The sequence below is a fragment of the Somniosus microcephalus genome, chromosome 30 (assembly GCF_052327205.1).
Source record: "Somniosus microcephalus isolate GS21.2 chromosome 30, FLI_Smic_1.0, whole genome shotgun sequence".
Lineage (NCBI taxonomy): Eukaryota > Metazoa > Chordata > Chondrichthyes > Squaliformes > Somniosidae > Somniosus > Somniosus microcephalus.
Genome location: NC_141016.1, coordinates 29,322,272 through 29,346,941, shown reverse-complemented (window position 1 = coordinate 29,346,941; position 24,670 = coordinate 29,322,272). Strand labels below are relative to the sequence as shown.

Genomic DNA, 24,670 nt, shown 5'->3' with positions numbered 1-24,670 from the left:
AAAAATCGACAGTGCTGAGGGAGTGCTGCACTGTCGGAGATGCCGTCTTTCGGATGAGACGTTAAACTGAGGCCCTGTCTGCCCTCTCAGGTGGGCATAAAGTTCCCATGGCACTATTTCGAAGAAGAGCAAGGGAACTATCCCTAGTGTCCTGAGGCCAATATTTATCCCTCAATCAACATCACTAAAAACAGATTATCTGGTCATTATCACATTGCTGTTTGTGGGAGCTTGCTGTGCGCAAATTGCGCCGCATTTCCTACATTACAACAGTGACTACACTTCAAAAGTGTGTAAAGCGCTTTGGGACGTCCTGAGGTCGTGAATGTTGCTATATAAATGCAAGTCTTTCTTGTTCTTAAAGGGATTTAGGTGTGGTGTCCATGTGCACAGATCACTAAAAGCTAGTGGACAGGTACAAAAAGCAATCAAAAAGGTTAATGGAATCTTTATCTCAAGGTAGAATAGAAAAGAGAGGAATCGATGCTTCACTTGTACAGAGCCCTGGTCGGACCCCATCTGAAGTATTGTGTTCAGTTATAGGATAGATCTAAGGTACATAGAAGTACAGCATAGGAACAGGCCATGCAGCCCAACAGATCTCTGCCGGCGTTTATGCTCCAGACGAGCCTCCTCCCACCGCCCTTCATCTCACCCTATCAGCATATCCTTCCATTCCTTTCTCCCTCGTGTGTTTATCGAGCTTCCCCTTAAATGCATCTCTGCTATTCGCCTCAACCACTCCCTGTGGTAGCAAGTTCCACATTCTCACAACTCTCTGGGTAAAGAAATTTCTCCTGAATTCCTTATTGAATTTATTGGTGACAAGGTAGTAAATTCAATAAAGTAGACGCAGAGAATCTATTTCCTGTACTGGGGAATCCAGAACAAGGAGGCATAATCTTAAAATTAAAGCCATTTAGGAGGGAAATCAGGATGCACTTTTTCACACAAAGGGTAGTGGAAATCTGCAACTCGCCCTCCAAAAGGCTGTGGATGCTGGAGGTTAATTGAAATTTTCAAGACTGTGGTAGAAAGATTTTTGTTAGGAAAGGGTATCAAGGATGTGGAACAAAGATGGGTAAATGAGTTGAGGTACAGATCAGACATGCACTAATTAAATGGCGGAACAGGCTCGAGGGGCTGAATAGCCTCCCCCCTGTTCCTTCTTTCCCTCTTTTTCAATCAAACTGTTTTGACATTGCTCTGTTACAGTATTGCCAGCAAACGAAGATGTCTGAGGGCCCCTCCAAGATATCTGGTCCCATTCCACCAGACCCAACGCTATTCCCAGATTTCTACCGGCGTCCAGTGTCAGGTGAGACATTATTTTGTACCTGTTTTTGGGTGAAACGCTTCAATTTTCCTATTGCATTCCTGCTTGAATTCCCCAGTCTGATCTGGGAGAAGCCAGGTGCTTCTGCATGGCAAGAGGAAATGATTTGGCTGGTCAGGCCTGACCACTGTCCTGTCCATTCTGCTCACCAGGGATTGGTGTGTCACACAAAGATGTCTGAAAGAGCAAAGTGTACAAATGAAATGAGAAGTCTTTGTCTTGGTTTTTTGCAAGCGGAGTGATTGTGCAGGTACATTAATGCTCAGTCCCGAGGGACTGCCTAAGAAGAAGAGAACATTAATGCCAGACACCCAGGGGAAACTCTTTAAAAAAAAAAACGAAAGAGACTAGGCCAATCTGTTTTTTTTATTCAGATTAAAATTCCATCAACGCCACTATATTTTACGCGCTGCCAATTAACGATCGGAAGGGCGTAGAGAAAGAAAATATACTCCGCCATCAATACCTGTCCATCAGCGCTGTATTATGCAAATAGTTGGCGCATTTGGCGAAGGATTTTTTTCTCAATAAAAATGCCTGATCTTGGAAACTCTTAAAAAAAAACGAAGCCATGAAATTTCCTCCTGGGTTGGCTATGGAAAATTGCATTTTTAAATCATAATCATTGTTTGAGTCTTTTTTTAAGCGGAATGTGGTCCTCTCATTAAAAATTTCAACAATTTTATTGCTTTTTACAATAATGCACAATCATTATATGATCATGACACATCAATGTCAATGATAACATTGCAAAATTATAATTCTGCTTGCTACCTCCAAAGTGACAAAGAAGGAAAACTGTAAAAACTTGAATTTTTGGCTACTGTCGATCCCATTAACAAAAAACAAAGTTAAAGAACCACCTCTTGGGTGCTTAGCAAGAGTTCTTCAATCCCAACAGTTTTATAAACAGTTTTATAAACATGGCAGAGGGTTCTTCAGTTCCCTTGGCAACGCCGGGTACACCAGCTAGTATATACAATAATTGGATACCTAGGAGTGATTACAAGGCAGAAATTTAGTCAAGCACTAGATGAAATTAACTTGGTGAGTGAAGATACATAGCCTTTAAATATTACCCAAATGTTGAAACTTGTCTGGTACCTGATTAATAATTGATATGGTTTTAATATTTTATTTGCGATCTTATTCAGAATTGTGCCTTTGTTTTGAGTTGATCCCATTGATATGCGATGATCACACAGAATGACAGAGACATAGCCTGTGGTTGATTATCAGGAACTCTCCTGTCCAGGATATATTATATAGAGGATAGTGATCTCGGGGGGGATTGTGATAAGACTCTTAACAAACTCAAGAATCTTGGAGGTTATCTTGAAGCTTGATGATTCTAACAATTGCTTAACGCAGAATATTACAACCATGTCACAAAATCCTAGGCCCTGATTTGACATTGGGGAATGAGCTCCTATCTCTAGTCCATGCTCTGTGTCAACTTTACTCAAGGTGGTACTGTGGCTGCACAACTGACTTCAGTACAGGAAACTTTGTGATATCCGGCACCGACGGGACCGGCGTGTTGCCGATCTATCAAAACTGCCGGACATACAAAGCTAATGTTGAAGTATACGGAGGTTTTTATCTCTGTATCTGACAACAAACACTGTTGCTTGACAACAAACACTGTTGCTTGGCAACAGCTTCTAAAGAGTCGGCTGCAGCTGCAAGCGTCTCTAGCTGAAGCTGTTGCTATAGCTACAGACCTTGCAGTGCCTGACTGGGGGGGAAAAAAAAGAACGAGAACTAAAAAAACTTATAAAAAATCGGCTCCTGATTTTTGCCGTTAGATCGAGTATTCCGGACATATAACCTCTGGATAAACTAAAGTTTCCTGTACATGTGGCTAGAGGGGAAGAGGTGGCCAGGGTTCTTACTCGTGATCATTATCCAGTGACTGCTGCTTGAAAATTGGCACGACTGAATCCAAGATCAACACAGTGTGAGGATTCCACAGCTGAATGACCAATTTGCTGGCTTCCATCTTGTCTTTACTGATAAGTGCATCTAATTTTTTGCCTTCTGTTTTTGTCTGCAGCTCGGGGAAGGTTAGAAGGGAATAGCCTAAAGCTGGACTTCCTCTCGGGACCGTTGGCTCCGGATCCCACCTTGTACCCTTCGTGCTATAGTGCCCGTCTGTCCCAGCCAGCTCCTCGTGTACGGTCGAATGCCCGCGAGATCCTGGAGAGAGGGCAAAGGGGCTCTGTTGGTGTGCTGCTGCAGTTGGAAGGAGTGTCGCTGCACAGACAACTGTCACCAAAAAGTAAATGGACCTTTATACTGCTTGGTTCCTTTCATGGAATTGTTATCAAGGTATTAAGGGGAACAGATAGGGTAGATCGTGTGAAACAATTTCTGCTGGTTGGGGAGTCTAGGACTAGGGGGGCAGAGTCTAAAAGTTAGAGTCAGGCCTTTCAGGACTGAAGTTAGGAAACACTTCTAAATGCTTGGTGGTAGAAGTTTGGAACTCTCTTCTGCAAACGGCAATTGATGCTAGGTCAATTGTTAATTTTAAATCTGAGATTGATGAATTTTTGTTAACCAAAGGTATTAAGGGATAGGGGGCAAAGGCGGGTATATGGAGTTAGGTCACAGACCGTGATCCCTCTAATTTTGTTTGGCCCTGCGTGGCCCCATCAAAATACCGTGCATACGCGTTTTTTGTATTGAAAAGCCGGCTGCACGGGTTCCTTGTGGCCGGGCAGCTTACAGGGAACATTGGTCACAGATCAGCCATGATCTCATTGAATGGCAGAACATGCTCGAGGGGCTAAATGGCCTCCTGTTCCTATGTTGCTGATGGATGGGTATCCATTAGGATTGGAATCTGCAGTCTCTTGTGCTGAACTGCCTAATTAATACTGTGGGGCAGCTCCATAAATGAGAAAGAAAAAATATATAACCGTCTTTAATTGAGTAGAGACATTTTATCGGTATGCTTTATTTTGATTTTAAGCTCTCCTTGCTAGTAGGGAGTCTTGGCAGCCATTGTTCTGTTGCTTGCAGTTTAAGCTGGCTGGATTCCATACGTTTCTGAATTGGTCGGAGTCTGAGACCGCTTGTGGTGGATCGCAGAGCCAGCTTGAGAGCGGCCAGTTCAAGGTGTTTTTGGTGGCGAGCGTGACTCTACTGTGCCACACACTTGACTCCGATTTCCATTAGAAACAATATACCTGTCTCTTTCACACTAATCTGCAAGGTCACCAGCACTTAACATGAAAATATTTGCAGAAATCACAGTGATGGACAGAATTAATTGCCTGATTTGTTAATTTGGTGTCAGTCAAATCAGTAGGCCTCCTGCTGACTCTCTCCTTGCTTCCTAGAGAATCTGGACTGTTGGACTCCATTTCACAGGGATCTTGTTTCTCCGTAGAGAAGGAACCGAGGGATCACGAGAAGGAGAACGTGAAGCGGATGCGTGAGATACAGAAGAAATGCAAGGAGAAGGACCAGGAGCGTGAGCTGAATGGCCCCAAACCTGTGAAAGCGCTGTGGAAGTCCCAGAGATATGAATCCGTTCCTTCGAAAGTGATGGCACAGTTACAGGTAGAGACTTGGGGTAGTTATGAGGACAAGACTGGACTGGCACTAAAATATTAAGATGGGCTCCCCAATGACTATTGGGCAAGAGCACGATCTGCTCTAGGACAAAGTACAATAGGGTAGATGCTTGGTACAGGAAACTTTTTTTTATCCGGCACGGACGGGACCGACGTGGTGCCGGTTCATCAAAAATTCCGGATAACCGAACGCTATAGTAAAAGATACGGAGCTGAGAGCTCCGTATAAAGCAACAAACCCTGTTGCAACAGCTTCAGAACAATGGGAACAAGTTGCAAGCGTGTCTGTAGCTTAGCAACAGCTGCAGCCACACGCTTACACAGCAACAAATGGAGTAATAAAAGTAATAAAAGTTACCTGAACCTACTCCTGAATTTTGCCGGTTAACCGACATTCCCGGTTATTTAGGTGCCGGTTAATCGAAAGTTTCCTGTATATGTTGCATTAGTTGATCTCAGCCAGAAAGTCATAGAGTCATAGAGTTTTACAGCACAGAAAGAGGCCCTTCGGCCCATCGTGTCTGCGCCGCCCATCCATCCCTGTCCAGTCTAATCCCATTTTCCAGCATTTGGTCCATAGCCTTGTATGCAATGGCATTTCAAGTGCTCATCCAAATGCTTCTTGAATGTTGTGAGGGTTCCTGCCTCCACCACCCTTTCAGGCATTGAGTTCCACATTCCAACCACCCTCTGGGTGAAAAAGTTCCTCCTCAAATCCCCTCTAAATCTCCTGCCCCTTACCCTGAATCTATGCCCCCTTGTTATTGACCCCCCCACTAAGGGGAAAAGTTCCTCTTTATCTACCCTATCTATGCCCCTCATTATTTTGTACACCTCAATCAGGTCCCCCCTCAGCCTTCTCTGCTCCAAGGAAAACAACTCCAGCCTGTCCAGCCTCTCTTCATAGCTGAGGCGCTCCATCCCAGGTAACATCCTGGTGAATCTTCTCTGCACCCTCTCCAAAGCAATCACATCCTTCCTATAGTGAGGCGACCAGAACTGCACACAGTACTCCAGCTGTGGCCTCACCAGCGTTTTGTACAGCTCCATCATAACCTCCCTGCTCTTATATTCTATGCCTCGGCTAATGAAGGCAAGTATCCCATATGCCTTTTTAACCACCTTATCTACCTGCTCCGCTGCCTTCAGGGATCTATGTACATGTACACCAAGGTCCCTCTGACCCTCTGTACTTCCTAGGGTCCTACCACTCATTGTGTATTCCCTTGCCTTATTTGTCCGTCCAAAATGCATCACCTCGCACTTTTCAGGGTTAAATTCCATTTGCCACTTTTCCGCCCATCTGACCAACCCGTTTATATCGTCCTGTAGCCGAAGGCTTTCCTCCTCGCAATTTACCACCCCACCAATTTTCGTGTCATCTGCGAACTTACTGATCATACCTTTTACATTTTCATCCAAATCATTTATGTAGATCACAAACAATAAGGGACCCAGCACCGATCCCTGAGGTACCCCACTGGACACAGGCTTCCAGTCACAAAAGCAACCTTCGACCATCACCCTCTGCCTCCTGCCACTCAGCCAGTTTAGGATCCAACGCGCCAAGGCACCCTGGATCCCATGGGCTCTTACCTTCTTGACCAGTCTCCTATGCGGGACTTTGTCAAAAGCTTTACTGAAGTCCATGTACACCACATCCACAGCATTTCCCTCATCCACCCCACTAGTCACCCCCTCGAAAAATTCGATCAGATTTGTTAGACATGATTTACCCTTGACAAAGCCATGCTGACTATCCCCGATTAATCCTTGCCTCTCCAAGTGGAGATTAATTTTGTCCCTCAGAATTTTTTCCAATAATTTCCCCACCGCAGATGTTAGACTCACTGGCCTGTAATTCCCTGGTTTATCCCTGCTACCCTTCTTGAATAATGGTACTACGTTAGCTGTTCTCCAGTCCTCTGGTACATCCCCTGTGGCCAGAGAGGTTCTGAAAATTAGTGTCAGAGCCCCTGCAATCTCCTCCCTTGCCTCCCACAGCAGCCTGGGATACATCTCGTCCGGGCCTGGGGATTTATCCACTTTTTGGCCCGCTAAAACCGCTAGCACCTCCTCCCTCTCGATGCTAATATGTTCAAGTATGTCACAGTCCCCTTGCCCGATTTCTATGTCTGCATCGTCTTTCTCCATAGTGAACACAGATGCAAAAAATTCATTTAAAACCCCGCCTACATCCTCTGGCTCTACACACAGATTGCCACTTTGGTCCCTAATGGGCCCTACCCTTTCCCTGGTTATCCTCTTGCCCTTAATATACTTATAAAACATCTTAGGATTTTCCTTTATTTTGCTCGCCAGTGTTATTTCATGGCCCCTCCTCGCCCTCCTAATTTCTTTTTTAAGTATGCCCCTGCACTTTTTATACTCCTCTAGGGCTTCTTCTGTCTTTAGTCTTTTGTAACTGCCAAAAGCCCCCCTCTTATTTCTAATGCATTTTTGTATATCCCTTGTCATCCAAGGTTCCCTTTGCTTGTTGGTCCCACCCTTGACCTTTACAGGAACATGTTGGCGTTGTACTCTCTCTATTTCCCTTCTGAAAGTCTCCCACTGTTTTGATGTGGATTTTCCTATAAGCAGCTGCTCCCAGTCCACTTTGGCCAGATCCTGCCTTATCATATTAAAATCGGCCTTCCCCCAATTTAGAACCCTTATTTCCGGGCCGTCTTTGTCTTTTTCCATGACCACCTTAAATCTCACCGAATTATGGTCACTGTCGCCAAAATGCTCTCCTACTGACACTTCCACCACTTGCCCGGCTACATTCCCCAGAATTAGGTCCAGTACCGCCCCCTCTCTTGTAGGACTTTCTACATGTTGGCTCAAAAAGCTCTCCTGGATGCACTTTAAGAATTCTGCACCCTCTAAGCCTTTCACACTCTGACTGTCCCAATTTATATTGGGGAAGTTGAAATCCCCCACTATTATTACCCTATTATTTTCGCACTTCTCGGAGATTTGCCTACATATCTGTTCCTCTATCTCCCCCTGACTGTTTGGGGGCCTATAGTACACTCCCAGCAAAGTGCTTGCCCCCTTTTTGTTTTTAAGTTCTACCCATATGGCCTCATTAGAGGAACCCGCTAATATATCATCCCTCCTTACAGCAGTAATTGACTCCTTAATTAATATTGCAACACCCCCTCCCCTTTTACACCCCCCTCTGTCTCGCCTGAAGATTCTATACCCCGGAATATTGAGCTGCCAGTCCTGACCCTCCCTCAACCATGTCTCCGTGATAGCAACAATATCGTACTCCCATGTGTTCAACAACAACTTCAGTTCATCCACCTTATTCGCAAGACTCCTTGCATTAAAATAAATGCCCTTCAAGTGATTGAAGTGCCCCTAGGATACGGAGGGGAAAGTGCGCATGTGTGGCTGCTGAATGAGGACAGGATTGGACTTGGCTGTGATGCTTCCCAAGGTCAAAAAGGCAGTCAGTGCTCACTGTCCGGATTCACTCATGAGGAATGGCCACTTGAATGAGGTGGAGCAGGGTTGCTCGTGCCTAGTGGGTTCAGGAAAAATAATTGACACAACAAAATCAGGAGTGGGGTAGAGGCACTTTCAGGGCAGCACAGTCTTGGTTGGAAAATAAAAGCTGGAAATGCTGCGCAGGTCAGGCAGCATCTGTGGAGAAACGAAAGTCAGTTAGTCAACTTTTCAGGTTTTAAGACCCTTTCGCACGACCTTAAGACTTGAAACGTCGACTGACTGATTTCTAGAAGTAAAGGGAATTAAGGGTTACGGGGAGCGGGCAGGAAATTGGACATGAGTCTAGGTTCGGAATGGTTGTGGCCCTGTGGGTAGTGGAGTGGGCCCAGGGGCCGTGTAGCCTGGTTCTGCTCCTACTTCTTGTGTTCTAATTCTGTTAGATTTCAGGAGATGGTTCTATTGCTGTTCCTGGCTGGGGTGGCGATCGCCTTTACAGAAGGTAAGTACTGTAGAAAATATAGGGACAGAGTGATCTCCTGGACGAGTTTCGATTGCCTAGATGGGTCGGAGAGGAATTTCCCAGATTTTTTTCTCCCAAATTGGCCATTGGGTTTTTTATCTGGTTTTTAGCTTCTCCCGGGAGATCACATGGGTTCGGGTGGGATGGAGAGTGATAGAAGATTTGAGGTTAGGATCAGATCAGCCATGATCTCATTGAATGGCGGAGCAGGCTCAAGGGGCCGATTGGCCTACTCCTGCTCCTATTTCTTATGTTCTGTTTCTTCACCGATGCTGTCTGACCTGCCGGTAACTTCCTACTCTCTGTTTTCGTTTTCAGATTTCCTGCAGCTGCACGGTTTTGCTTATTTTTTTATAGTTTTTTTTAGTGTGCTTGTTAATAGTAACTAAGTTACTCTAGGCTTGACACCATAATTCTTTGGCTGTTTACTTTGCCATGAAAGTGGTATGAAATGTTCGTTTTTTTAAATACGTTTATGGGATCTGGGCGTCGCTGGCAAGGCCAGCAATTATTGCCCATCCCTAATTGCCCTTGAGAAGGTGGTGGTGAGCCGCCTTCCTGAACCGCTGCAGTCCGTGTGGTGAAGGTACTCCCACAGTGCTGTTAGGGAGGGAGTTCCAGGATTTTGACCCAGCGACGATGAAGGATCGGCCGATATACTTCCAAGTCAGGATGGTGTGTGACTTGGAGGGGAACTTGGAGGTGGTGGTGTTCCCATGCACCCGCTGCCCTTGTCCTTCTAGGAGGAAGAGGTCGCGGGTTTGGGAGGTGCTGCCGAAGAAGCCTTGGCGAGTTGCTGCAGTGCATCTTGTAGATGGTACACACTGCAGCCACGGTACGCCGGTGGTGGAGGGAGTGAATGTTTAAGGTGGTGGATGGGGTGCCAGTCAAGCGGGCTGCTTTGTCCTGGATGGTGTCGAGCTTCTTGAGTGCTGTTGGAGCTGCACTCATCCAGGCAAGTGGAGAGTATTCCATCACACTCCTGACTTGTGCCTTGTAGATGGTGGAAATGCTTTGGGGAGTCAGGAGGTGAGACACTCGCTGCAGAATTCCCAGCCTCTGGCCTGCTCTTGTTGCCACAGTATTTATGTGGCTGGTCCAGTTAAGTTTCTGGTCAATGGTGACCCTCAGTTGGTCCACCACCATTCATGACTGGATGTGGCAGGACTGCAGAGCTTTGATCTGATCCGTTGATTGTGGAATCGCTTAGCTCTGTCTATAGCATGCTGCTTCCGCTGTGTTGCAGCTTCCCCAGGTTGGCACCTCATTTTTAGGTACACCTGGTGCTGCTCCTGGCATGCTCTTCTACACTCCTTACTGAACCAGGGTTGGTCCCCTGGGTTGATGGTAATGGTAGAGTGAGGGATATGCCGGGCCATGAGGTTACAGATTGCGGTGGAATACAATTTTGATGCTGATGGCCCACGGCGCCTCATGGATGCCCAGTTTTGAGCTGCTAGATCTGTTCTGAATCTATCCCATTTAGCACTGGGGTAGTGCCACACAACACGATGGAGAGTGTCCTCCGTGTGAAGACGGGACTTTGTCTCCACAATGACTGTGTGGTGGTCACTGCTACCAATACTGTCATGAACAGACGCATCTGCGACAGGTAGATTGGTGAGGATGAGTTCAAGTAGGCTTTCCCCTCGTGTTGGTTCTCTCAGCACCTGTCACAGGCCCAGACTGGCAGCGATGTCCTTCATGGCTCGGTCAGCAGTGGTGCTACCGAGCCACTCTTGGTGATGGACATTGAAGTCCCCCCGCCCAGAGTACGTTCTGTGCCCTTGCTACTCTCAGTGCTTCCAAGTGGTGTTCAACGTGGAGGAGTACAGACTCATCAGCTGAGGAGGACGGTCGGTGGGAATCATTATTGTTTTGAAAATATTTTTCATATTTGCGTGAAGCTTACTGAAGTCTCTCACCTCTCTATTTTACAATGTTATGTTTTAAAATCTGTTGGTCAGTGAACAGACATTTCCCGTGCTGGTTTACCTCTGTATTAATAGAAACATATAGAAACATAGCAGGAGTAGGCCATTCGGCCCTTTGAGCCTGCTCCGCCATTCAATGAGATCATGGCTGATCATCCAAATTCAGTACCCTGTCCCTGCCTTCTCCCCATATCCCTTGATCCCTTTAGCCTTAAGAAATATATCTAACTCCTTCTTGAATATATTTAATGAATTGGCAGAGAATTCCACAGGTTCACCACTCTCTGGGTGAAGAAATTCCTCCGCATTTCAGTCCTAAATGGCTTACCCCTTATCCTTAGACTATGACCCCTAGTTCTGGACTCCCCAACCATCGGGAACATCCTTCCTGCATCTAGTCTGTCCAGACCTGACAGAATTTTATAGGTTTCGATGAGATCCCCTCTCAATCTTCTAAACTCCAGCGAGTATAAGCCCAATCGACCCAATCTCTCCTCATACGTCATTCCTGCCATCCCAGGTATCAGCCTGGTGAATCTTCGCTGCACTCCTTCCATGGCAAGAACATCCTTCCTCCGGTAAGGCGACCAAAACTGCACACAATACTCAAGGTGCGGTCTCACCAAGGCCCTGTACAACTGCAGCAAGACACCCTTGTTCCTGTACTCGAACCCTCTTGGGCTGCAGGGAAGCTTCTCCATCTACAGTACCACTGCAGGGAGAATCCTTCAAATCTGTCTGAAGAGCAGCCCTAAAATGCAGGAAGAAAGGGACTAAGTGACAGCACTAAGCAGCAGGTGTCAATTCTGATTTCCCTTTTTAGATTATGTGGTCATTCGATTTATGCAGTTTTAATTTTATTTGTAGAAAGTGAACTAAGATTACTTAAATGTGGCTGTTAATGCCACATGGAGGTCAAATGACTTCCCTACATACCAGGACTGTCACCCTGGCCTGCATCCCTCCACCTCTTCATTTCCCCAGCAGGATGAGAGAGAGTGGCAGAAACTGCAGCTTGACAACACGTTGCTCCATTTTCTAAAACAAATACACGAGGCAGCATTTTTCAAAGTCTGACTGATTTGAAACTGCTTGATGCTGTTTACCCTCAGGAGAGTTCATGCCCTGGCCCCAAGCATTCAGAGAGTCAACACTATCTTAAAGCACATTCACGATGTGGGACTGGAGTTTGTCCAAAACGATGCCCGTCACCAAGCCCAACGAAACCAGAGACTTGTGCTGAAGCAGTAGAGGATGCCAACACGGAGGTGAGTGTAGGCTTGGACAAAAATTCACCGTCTGCGCGACATTTCAAAAGTAGTTCATTGGCTGCAAAGTGCTTTGGGATGTCCTGAGGTCGTGAAAGGCGCTATAGAAATGCAAGTTCTTTTTTTGTGCACCTACTGATGTGTCAATTCAGTTTTCTGAAGATTGGGCCTGTACTCTCTGGAGTTTATGAGAATGAGAGGTGATCTCACTGAAACATACAAGATTCTGAAGGGGATTGACAGGGTAGATGCTGAGAGGTTGTTTCCCCCTGGCTGGAGAGTCTAGAACTCTGGGGCCATAGTCTCAGGATAAGGGGTTGGCCTTTTAAGACTGAGATGAGGAGGAATTTCTTCACTCAGAGGGTTGTGAAGCTTTGGAATTCTCTACCCCAAAGGGCTGTGAGTGCTGAATCATTGAGTATATTCAAGGCTGAGATCGATAGATTTTTGGACTCATGGGGAATCAACAGACATGGGAAAGTGGAGTTGAGGTCGAAGATCGGCCATGATCTTATTGAATGCCAGAGCAGGCTCGAGGGGCCGTTTGGCCGACTCCTGCTCCTATTTCATAGAATACTTAAGCACGGAAGAAGGCCATTCGGCCCATCGAGCCTGTGCCGACTCCCAGCTAGTCCCACTCCCCCGCCCTTTCCCTGTAGCCCTGCAAATTTTTTTTCCTTCAGATACTTATCCAACTCCCTTTTGAAAGATAAGATTGAGTCTGCCTCCACCACCCTTTCAGGCAGTGCATTCCAGATCTTAACCACTCGCTGCGTAAAAAAGTTTTTTCTTAAGTTGTCTTTGGTTCTTTTGCCAATCACCTTAAATCTGTGTCCTCTGGTTCTCGACCCTTCCGCCAATGGGAACAGTTTCTCTCTATCTACTCTGTCCAGACCCCTCATGATTTTGAACACCTCGATCAAATCTCCTCTCAAACTTCTCTGCTCCAAGGAGAACAACCACAGCTTCTCCAGTCTGTCCACGTAACTGAAGTCCCTCATCCCTGGAATCATTCTCGTAAATCTTTTCTGCACCTTCTCTAAGGCCTTCACATCCTTCCTAAAGTGCGGTGCCCAGAATTGGACACAGTTATCCAGTTGGGGCTGAACCAGTGTTTTATAAAGGTTCATCATAATTTCCACACTTTTGTACTCTGTTCCTCTATTTATGAAGCCCAGGATCCCGTAAACCTTTTAAACCACTTTCTCAACCTGCCCTGCCACCTTCAACGATTTGTGCACTTATACCCCCAGGTCTCTCTGTTCGTGCACCCCCTTTATGATTGTACCATTTAGTTTATATTTCCTCTCCTTATTCTTTCTACCAAAATGTATCACTTCACACTTTTCTGCATTAAATTTCATCTGCCACGTGTTCGCCCATTTCCCCAGCCCGTTTATGTCTTCCTGAAGTCTATCACTCTCCTCCTCACTGTTCACTATACTTTCAAGTTTTGTGTCATCTGCAGATTTTGAAATTGTGCCCTGTACACCAACATCCAAGTCATTAATATATATCAAGAAAAGCAGTGGTCCTAGAACCGACCCCTGGGGAACACCACTGTATATGTTCCTCCAGTCCGAAAAACAACCGTTCACCACTACTGTCTGTTTCCTGTCACTTAACCAATTTCATATCCATGCTGCCACTGTCCCTTTTATTCCATGGGCTTCAACTTTGCTGTCGAGCCTTATTTTATGGCACTTTGTCGAACGCCTTTTGGAAATCCACGTACACTAGGTCAACCGCATTGCCCTCATCAACCCTCTCTGTTACCTCGTCAAAAAACTCAATTAATTTGGTTAAACAAGATTTGCCTTTAACAAATCCGTGCTGACTTTCCTTAATTAATCCACACCTATCCAAGTGACTGTTAATTTTGTCCCTGATTACTGTTTCTAAAAGCTTCCTCACTACCAAGGTTAAACTGACTGGCCTGTAGTTGCTGGGTTTAACTTTACACCCTTTCTTTATCAATTTTTATACTATCAAGTGTCTCCACTACCTCCTCCTTCACTATGTCTATGGCAGCATCTTCTTCCTTGGTGAAGACAGATGCAAAGTACTCATTTAGTACCTCAGTCATACCCTCTGCCTCCATGCATAGGTCTCTTTTTTGGTCCCTAATCGGCCCCACCCCTCCTTTTGCTACCCGTTTACTATTTATATGCCTATAGAAGACTTTAGGATTACCTTTTATGTTGGCTGCCATTCTGTTCTCATACCCTCTCTTTGCCCCACTTATTTTCTTTTTCACTTCTCCTTTGGCCTTTCTATATATAACCTGATTCTCAGATGTATATTCTTATGTTTCGATTCCCTCCCCAGTGTTTTAAATGTAACTATTTTGTGCTGATCAAGGTGAGGGGATATAAATACCAACTTAGGAAATCATTGCCTAGAACATATCTGGCAAACCTTTTGTGGAGAGATTTGCCTGATCACACTCTGCCTGTAAATGTTATGTTGTGTGACTTATAAAGTAAAACATTTAATTCCTTATCACAGTTACCAATCTCCTTATTGTTTTTTTATTCAAGATTCAAGTCAAAGGTGTTGATGTAGATTTTGTCAGACACAACGCACAGAATGCAAGGAGAATGCCCGTGCGACGCTCCAAATCTCTGCAGTCGCTTGCAGACGTGCTGGATAGGAAAGCGAAAGAACAGCAAGAATACATAAGCAAGAACAAAGGACAGCTGCCACAGTAGTAAGCATGGATTATTGTGGCGTCATAGGACCTAATCAATCCCTTTTCTTTTTCCACTTCCTCTTCTGTGCTGATTCATTTAAATCAGTCCACTACATATAAAGCTTTTGGTGTACTAGCTAGTTTACATTCCAGAGATCATCCCTGTCTCACTTCAAACCTCCAATCTCTATCTCTCCGTCACAACCTTTCACATCTCTCCAGTGCAGGTGTGGTCACTGTTTTCCTGAACATCCTTGTTCCTCATAAGCTCAAAATCCGCTGTCTTACGAGCTCTTCCTCCTCCCTGCTTCCTCACTCTGTTGAAATCAGCATTTACTGCAGAGCTGCCTTCTTTCATCATTCATTCCCAGAACCTCAAACTGTGGAACTCATAGAAACATAGAAACATAGAAGATAGGAGCAGGAGTAGGCCATTCGGCCCTTCGAGCCTGCTCCGCCATTCAACGAGATCATGGCTGATCATCCAAACCCTAGCACCCGGTCCCTACACCGACAGCCATCCCACCCAAGCCCTATCCCCGTAACTCCACGTATTTAATCCCCCCTAACACTAAGGGCCAATTTTTTTATCATGCCAATCAACCTAACCCGCACATCTTTGGACTGTGGGAGGAAACCGGAGCACCCGGAGAAAACCCACGCAAACACGGGGAGAATGTGCAAACTCCACACAGACAGTCACCCGAGGCCGGATTTGAACCCGGGTCCCTGGCGCTGTGAGGCAACAATGCTAACCACTATGCCACCGTGCTGCCTCACCTCCCTCGGGCTTCCTTTCCTTCTACACTCTGCAGGCTTTGAAAACTCACGGTTGGCATTGCTTAATCACTAGTTGCTGATTATTCTTGCCTTTTCTTTTTTTTAAATTAATTTTAACCATGCCGGTGTCCTACAGTCTGGCCATGATCCTTCACCTTGGTTTCTTCATTTGAAAGACAGAACACTTTGTTGACATAACCTTCACCCCAAAGTTAAATCGCCAAATTGTATTCTTTGCCTTTCTGCCTGTGTTTTTTCTCCTTTATCTGTAAATTTTCCATTTTCCTAGTTTTCTAATATCTAATTCATGTCTTCACTGTTTCCAGTTTGATTGAACGGAGGAATCAGTGGCGAAAAGAAGCCGAAGAACGACGGAAAAACACCCCTGACCCCAGCATGCCTCCTGGCCACACTAGGATGCCAGAGAACGAACGGCTGGAAACACTCAATTCCCTTCAACAAAGTATGTGTGATGTGCTCTCACTGCTTTAGAGGATAATGTATCGAGCCCAGAGTTTGTTAATCAATCTGTACCTTTTCAAGGAATTTACTAATCATTCACTGCTTTACAGACATGGATTAAGCCTTTTACAGGAAACTTTCTGGTATCCGGCACGGACAGGACCGACGTGGTGCCGGTTCATCAACAATTCCGAATAACCGAACGCTATAGTAAAAGATACGGAGCTCAGAGCTCCGTATAAAGCAACAAACCCTGTGCTTCAAAACAATCGGCACAAGTTGCAAGCGTCTCTGTAGCTTAGCAACAGCTTCAGCTACACCCTTGCACAGCAACACATGGAGTAAAAAAAGTAATAAAAGTTACCTGAACCGACTCCTGAATTTTGCCGGTGGATAGAGCGTTCCGGTTATTTAGGGGCCGGTTAATCGAAAGTTTCCTGTACATAATTGCTGCTTATTCTGGGATTTGTATAGTTTAGTTCCATTTGGCTCCAGATTTGAAGTGTGATAGCCTAGAAGTTACAGCACTGGAGGGTTGGACTCGTGACACAGAAGCCTGAATTTGAATATCAATTTTGATTGACACTCACATTTGGGAATTCCACTCCCAACACCCTCAAAAGCCGGAGGCTTTGTTGGTCTCCGGCAGTGGCATTGATGGAGTTTGTAGAGATTGAGAGCCTTGCTGTTCTGCCGTCCTGACCAAGATTGGATTAAAGAGCAACTCAACTTGGGCTGCTGACACAGCAGCCAATTACAGGGTAACATTTGGAAAAGCCTTATAGCTACTTTGATAGAGAATGGAACGTCATGGAGAGACAAAAAGCAGTACAGAAGTATCCTTCCAGCTTTTCAAAATCTGTTTTCGGACTATGAAATCTCTTTGTCATAGTGGTTACTATAGCTGTGCTCTTATCTGATAACCTCCTTTCTGTTTTGGTCAATTTTATGAGAGGCTTGTCTTCCCTTTTTCCACATCTGACACAGAATCTTTTCAGATGCTGTTAGACCTGTGTATTTCCAGCATTTTCTGAGGAGAGTTGCTGGGGGAAGAAGCAGTAAACTGGTTTGGAGCTATCGTCTAATGATTATTGGATTGCACAGAAGTATGGTCTTTGAAATACATTATTAACTCTGCATTGCCGGCTCACATGGTTTAATCTGCCTCCCCCAGCCCAGCAGCAGCTGACCAAACAATTGCTGATGTTCCCTGTACGAGTGGATACTATTGGCATGCGGAATAGACGCACAGACCTTGAGAAGAAGCTGGCGGAGATTGAAGAGGCCATCAAAATCTTCTCACGGCCCAAAGTTTTCATCAAAATCAGTGACTGAGCAGCTCAGTGAGGTAAAATCTAGGTTGTAGCAACTTTTCTGTGGGAGAGTATTTTATATATTGCTTGAGGATAACATTTTTGATCAAAGTGGTTATGAGAGGGAGAGGAGAGGTGAGGTGTGTAATAGCAAGACTGAATCAACGGTTACCCTGCATGTAATTGTTTTGAAAACCGAGGTTGGAGGAAGATGCAGAAAACTGGTCTCAGTGCTTCCTAAGTGGCTCCGTTGATAGCGAACAGTCCAGAAGGTCTCCAGTTTGACCCGTGGTCTGTGCTGAGTTAGTAGTTGAGGCATTGCAATTCATCACACTGAAATTGGGCAGGGTTCCACTCTTGATCGCTTTATAATGACCCATTGGAATTGTGTGTGTGTGTGATGCCCCCTCTCCCCCCACAACAGTCAATCACTGCTCATTGTCGAGTCTCACGTTGAAGAATTCCCATTTGGGGAGGTGCGGCAGGGTGATCAGCACCCGTACCCCTGTAAGGAGTCAAGGCTTTCAGGACAAAACTGGCAAGGGGTTAAGGAGGGGAAAAAATGGCCTATGCCAGTTGGGCTGATGGTTTTTTCCTCCTCATTCTTCCATTCCTGGGTAACTTTCTGTATCCTTTTCAGTAGCTCTATCAGGGAAATACTTGAATCTGTAGGCAGCATGAGAGATAGAATAAACACGTGACCAATGTTCCCTTTTTTTTGTACTGAGCGGGGCATGAACTCCTTTGAGTGCGACCTCTTCGTCCGTGAGCAAATTTTAAAACAGCAACAGCAACCACTTATATACAGTAATGCCATATTGTCACCCCACCGGCTCTAATCATGAGACAATCAGACAAGGTTCTCTACAAGTTTAACATAACTTCTCTGCTTTTGAATTCTATTCCTCTAGAAATGAGCCCCAGTGCTTTATTTGCACTTTTATGTTTTTTTTAAACCTGCGTCACTACTTTTAATGATTTGTGAATCTGTACCCCGAGATCCCTTTGCACATCTACCCCATTTAGACTCTTATTTTCCAAGGAGTCGGTCGCCTGCTTATTCCTCCTACCAAAATGCACCACCTCGGTAGGATTAATTAAAAGCTTTTAGTTCATCATGTGCAAACTCTATTTAATAAAAAATTACTTGTCAGAAATGACTGGGATATAAAAGAACTGCATAATAATGCATTAACACTTCAGAAACGTCACTCAGTTACACGGTTATGAATCGACAAACAATCCAAAAGCCCAAGGTGAGCTGAAAGAGGCCTATCTATTTGTGCAATTTGTATTAATTTTAAAGTTTTCAATGTATTAGCCCATCCCCCATGTCACTATAGCAATGGCTGCGGGAGCAGCAGGAGCAGCGGCTTTCCTAAGGTGCTGACGTGCTGGACGTCCACATAAGTAATTAGAATATTAATTGCAATGCAACCAGACAACCAACAAATATAAAGTGCTGTAGTTCTTTAGTTCACAGTATTAAAAAGAATTGAACACAAACGGGTATCCGTATTTCCAACTTCAATCACTTCCATTAATAAACACTGTCTTCTTGAACCAGCACACCCCCCATGTAACATGTCAGAAATGCAGCACTTATTCGCAAGTGCAGAAAAACACATACATAATTTGTGTCACCGAATTAAAAACAAAAAGCAGGAAAAGCTATGATTTAACAGAAATAAACATTCATCTTTCTTCCTGGACAGGAGAACCAATCAGACTGACTTGGAAATGTTTACTAATATGTTGACATAAAGATGTTACAGGAAACGTTTTTTTATCCGGCACGGACGGGACCGACGTGGTGCCGGTTCATTAAAAATTCCGGATAACCGAAAGCTATAGTAAAAGATACGGAGCTGAGAGCTCCGTATAAAGCAACAAACCCTGTTGCTTGGCTTCAGAACAATGGCCACAAGTTGCAAGCGTCTCTGTAGCTTAGCAACAGCTGCAGCCACACCCTTGCACAGCAACAAATGGAGGAAGGCAAGTAATAAAAGTTACCTGAACCTACTCCTGAATTTTGCCGGTTAACCGAGATTTCTGGTTATTTAGGTGCCGGTAAATTGAAAGTTTCCTGTAATTTACAAATTTCATTTCTAATGTTTTTCTCTCAAACATTCTCCACAATATTAATCCCTGCTCTTATCATGAAAAGTGTTAAATTATTTTAGGTACTTCCCAATTAAGTAGTGGGAAACAAACTTCATTGTACTCTCAATTTTTAATCTCCTATTTCAAACATTTATACCAAATCAAAATAGTACATTATCAGTTTAATCAAAGTATTTTCTGTATCTCAATAAACAAATTGTAGTTTCTTCTAAAGTAGCTTCCTGCAATTTTTATACATCATTACATAACTCATGTTTCCATTAATACTCCACTAAACGTTTGAGAAAATCTATATTTACATTATTCCTGGGACTTGTTAGGACTATAGAATGACAGACAAAATAAAATGTTTTTCCCCTTTTTTGGTTCTCTTCCTAAACATCTTAGTGATACTTTAAAAAAAAAGTCAATAAAATATTAATATGTAATTCCGACAAATCCTCCCGCCCTCCCCCCCTCCCTCAACAGCATGGGGCATGTTTGTGTAAAGCTACTCACTTCAGTCGATCGTTCAAAATCAAATATTGAGAAATTTCAATGTTAAAATGTTTTAAGCATTTCAGAACCTCTTTAAAAGTGTTTGGACTTCAAGACCTGGTTGAAACTTGTTTCGAGGAGGGGAAAATTGATTTTTGTTTCTGTTTCTTCCAAAATTATATTCGAAACTTAGGTGGGAAAAAAGTGTTTATAACACATTTTTTGTGAAAAGTTCATTAAAAATCTTTAAATTCTTTCAAGTCTTGTTGCAGCTTTGACAGAAGTTGCTCCAAGTTTCTCTTTCCCTGTTCATCGCTGTCATTAAACATACTACAAAAATAATAAAATAAACTCCAAACGGAGCTCAAATAAGAAAGTGAATAAAGTGGTTAAACTTCCTAAGAAGGCGGTGAGGTTATTTTTCCCCAGCCTTGGCGATGAGTTGGAATCAGTTTTGGAGAAGTTGTTTCCTCTTTTTCTGCTGCCGTTCCCTCTGTCTTTGAGACTCTGATCGACTTCTCCAATTAAATATTGGGAAGACCGAAGCCATTGTCTACGGTCCCCGCCACAAACTCCATTCCCTAGTCACTGACTTCATCCCTCTCCCTAACATCTGTCTGAGGCTGAACCACACTGTTCACAACCTTGGTGTCATATTTGACCCTGAAATGAGCTTCCGACCACATATCTGCAGCATAACAAAGACCGCCTATTTCCACCTCTGTAACATCGCCCATCTCTGCCCCTGCCTCAGCTCATCCGCTGATGAAACCCTCATCCATGCCTTTGTTGTCTCTAGACTTGACTATTCCAACGCACTCCTGGCCTCCCTACCCTACGTAAACTTGAGGTGATCCAAAACTCATCTTCCTGTGTCCTAACTCGCACCAAGTCCCGTTCACCCATCACCCCTGTGCTTACTGACCTAAATTGGCTCCTGGTTAAGCAACACCTCGATTTCAAAATTCTCATCCTTGTTTTCAAATCCCTCCGTGGCCTTGCCCCTCCCTATCTCTGTAATCTCCTTCAGCCCCACAACCCCCCCCCCCGAGATATCTGCGCTCCTCTAATTCTGCCCTCTTGAGCATCCCCGATTATAATCGCTCCACCATTGGGGGCCGTGCCTTCAGTTGCCGAGGCCTTAAGCTCTGGAATTCCCTCCCTAAACCTCTCTGCCTTTCCACCCTTAAGACGCTCCTTAAAACCTACCTCTTTGACCAAGCTTTTGGTCACCTGCCCTAATTTCTCCTAATGTGGATCGGTGTCAAATTTTTTGTCTTAAAATACTCCTGTGCAGCGCCTTGGGGCATTTTGCTACGTTAAAGGCGCTATATAAATACAAGTTGTTGTTGTACAAACAGGGGCACAAACTTCTTCCACTCTCATAACATGATTTAAATAACCCAGATAGACTCTTTCAAAATGGGGACAACACCTGGCAAAATTTAACTGGAACTTACCAAGGGACATTCAACATCACTTTAAACAATTTTCTGAATTAAAGAAAAATTTTCATTTTTGTTTCGCTGGGGACCTAAAACTTGTTTGCTTTAGCCTCCTTCCAGCGGCCATTGTACATGTGCTGCACCTCCACCTGTGTTGTTCCAAAGTGCGGCCGCCGCTTAGACCCCGGGAATGGACTACACGCGTCTGGACCCTCACTTATCCCTCTCTCCCTCTCTCTCCCCCTCCGTCTTCAACTCTCTCGCTCTCTCCCTCCATCTCCCTCTCTCGCTCCCTCCGTCTCCCTCTCTCTCTCCCTCCGTCTCCCCCTCTCGCTATCTCCCTCTCTCAGACTCCCTCTCTCTCTCTCTCCCTCCGTTCCCCCTCTCCCACCCTCGCCCCTTTTCTCTCCCTTGCCGCCTCTCTCTTCTTCCGGACCCCCACTCCCCGCTAAGTCTCCCCTTCCGCCCCCCCCCCCCCCAAGTCTCACCCTCCGCTGGGCCACCGTGTATTGGGCCACTCTCCCGCCCCGGGGCCACCGTGTATTGGGCCCCTCTCCCCGGGCCCACCGTGTATTGGGCCCCTCTCCCGTCCCAGCTACTGCCCAGTTCTCTGCGCGGCATTTCACATCAACTGCGCGTGAGCTAGGGAACAGTGCTTGTGACGGGGAATGTTTTACTGCAGGTCTTGATTTGCCTTTACCTTTTGAAAACTGAGGATATTTTAATATTTCTGCTTTTAGAAAGCTCCATCCCCTCTCACGGGTTGCATTGTATGGACAATTGGAATCCTTTACTATAGTAGGATATCTTACGAGTGTTACTTAATTACAATAATGCACAACCAGCCATTGCCGCAATGATCAGGCTTATGGTCAAACCTGCAGTACTGTTGGAGAAGGATCTAAACCATAGAGCTCCATCTGGTGGCAAAAGGCATGTTTGCATTAATATGACATTTTGGGTGTTGAAATAGCAGCTTCTGGACTACCTTCCAGTTTGCTAAAAAGTAAACGTGCAGTGCATGGCATAATATGGAGGTGTACAGACCAGGGAAGTTTTTCCTGTAGAATAGATATAGAAAGCTCTGGAAATCGACAGCTGATCTGTCACGGTGGCATAGTGGTTAGCACTGTTGCCTCACCGCGCCAGGGACCCGGGTTCGAATCCGGCCTCGGGCGACTGTCTGTGTGGAGTTTGCACATTCTCCCTGTGTCTGCGTGGGTTTCCTCCGGGTGCTCCGGTTTCCTCCCACAGTCCAAAGATGTGCAGGTTAGGTTGATTTGGCTATGATAAATTGACCCTTAGTGTTAGGGGATTAAATACGTGGGGTTACGGGGATAGGGTGGGATATGTGTCGGTGCAGGCTCGATGGGCCGAAATGGCCTCTATCTGCACTGTAGATTCTGTGATTCTGTAACAGAGAAAAGATTTTTCTTGTTAAAATTGCCGTGTTGAGTTACCTGATCACTGGGGCACTGCAGTTGAACTCCACATACCTTGGCAAGGGCAGGGAGATTGTTTCAGATTCTGAACCTTATCTGGTGAATTCTACTGGACGGTGCGTGTATGGATATCGGGTTAAGATAGAATCAGGCTTGGCTAAAATGCAGCACTCCATGTCTAATCTCACACATGAAGCATGGCCATCTGTGTGAAATCCTAGAGGGCTCCTGCTGCTAGTAGAACTGTACCTCCTTTATATGATACTGCCTTCAGGAGAGAATGAAAGGTGAAAAATATTGGCAGAAAATGATTTTTTTTTTACAAAGCCCGCGATTTCATATCTGCACTCTTGATTAGAGATATGTTTATAGAAGGTGAAGACGCAGCATCATGTTTTGTGCCCTAATTATTATCTGAATTATCTGATGCCAACTCTGTTGGTTGTTGTTCATTTTTGATGCAGGCTATTAGCGGAGAAGCTGCTTGATGCCAGGAGCTGAGCTGACCATACTTGGGGCCAAAGCACACCTTGATTTCTGAGTCTGTTGCTAACTTTTCCTGTAGACATGTAAATAATATTTTTAATATCAATATAATGAAATTAATTTTGCAATAGCAGTGATTTTTAAATTAAATTTATTAACCTTTGAAACAAAATGTGAGTTTTCATTCTTTCAGCACTAGAATATTTAATTAAGGGAAATTTCTAGACATTCAAAGCATATTTTCAAGGAGGGTAGGTATAGTATTATGCCATGAATCGATATCATGCACATTAACAAAGGTCATACAACCAGAAACAGCACACCCTCTCCATTTTATCAATATTATGATATATGATTGCTCCTGTTATTTCTCCTAAGCTCCAAATACGCTGTCCTACTTGTTTTTCATCTTCACTGAGTTGAATTAAGACTCATTACACTATCTCTTACTCTAACTCATTCTTTCCCAGGACCACAAAACTACAGAACTCTTGAGCTCCCTCAGTCTTCTCTCCCTCGTTTTGCCTATATTATAACAGTACTTCATTGGCTGTGAAGTGCTTTGGGTTGTCCCGAGGACATGAAAGGTACTATATAAATGCAAGTTTGTTCTTTCTTTTAAAATCGACGCTTAATGTTAATCACTACTTTTTAATTTACCTAGTCTTTCCCACTACTCTTTTCAATGTTGGTGCACTATGAACTTTGGCTCTTAACCTAGATTTCTCAATTTAAAAAAAGGGCAGATGATGGATTAATTGATTAAATGTACTGTTGGATTTTAGATTCAAAGCAATGAGAGACCCATCATCTCGCAACTGAGCTTAGGGGAGCAGTGGCTGTGCATTCCCCCCCCCCCATGCCTCTGCATCTCATCCTACTAGTTCCGGGCTGTACAGGGACAGCGGTGTTCGGCTCACTGCTTATTTGTACCTGCAACAAAGCAGAGGTTGGTAGAACTGGTCATTGAAGATGTGGGTGCCTAAAATATTCTAGTCAGAGCAAAATGATTGTTCCCTGCAAGTTCTACATCACTATTCACTACCCAATCAGCTCCTTTAATCATCTGAAACATCTCAATTAGATCAGCCCTTTATACTCAAGGGAATAACCATTGGAGCTTCATCACCAAGCGTCTACAGCCAAAGCTTGAACCCATCTTTTGTAAGTCCACGTTTTATTTTCGTTTGAATACCCACTGTTAGGTTATGTTCTGATTCCAATAATAGATCAATTAAGCGAGTCTCCAAAATGCTGGGCCACCTGTTCTGGATCGGTCAAAGAAGCCCGGAGCTTTTGGAACCAACTGGAACAGGACTGATCCATTTACCCATATTTACATCCAGACATC

At 44.6% G+C, this 24,670-nt stretch overlaps 1 protein-coding gene across 4 annotated transcripts in view; it reads left to right on the top strand.

Moving 5' to 3' along the window:
• enkd1 (enkurin domain containing 1) overlaps positions 1 to 24,670 on the top strand; it is a 48,933-nt gene that overhangs the window by 4,653 nt on the left and 19,610 nt on the right. For 2 of the 4 annotated variants that reach the window (XM_085971299.1, XM_085971298.1), the window contains exons 2-9: positions 1,216 to 1,318; positions 3,393 to 3,617; positions 4,731 to 4,903; positions 11,943 to 12,098; positions 14,639 to 14,808; positions 15,897 to 16,033; positions 17,207 to 17,380; positions 23,298 to 23,491. In XM_085971299.1, coding sequence (XP_085827425.1) covers positions 1,234 to 1,318; positions 3,393 to 3,617; positions 4,731 to 4,903; positions 11,943 to 12,098; positions 14,639 to 14,808; positions 15,897 to 16,033; positions 17,207 to 17,367 — 1,107 coding nt within the window. In that variant the 5' untranslated portion in view covers positions 1,216 to 1,233 and the 3' untranslated portion in view covers positions 17,368 to 17,380; positions 23,298 to 23,491. Of the gene's footprint in view, positions 1 to 1,215; positions 1,319 to 3,392; positions 3,618 to 4,730; positions 4,904 to 11,942; positions 12,099 to 14,638; positions 14,809 to 15,896; positions 16,034 to 17,206; positions 17,381 to 23,297; positions 23,492 to 24,670 lie in introns of those variants that run through there. The other 2 variants (XM_085971300.1, XM_085971301.1) reach the window with 2 other exon arrangements.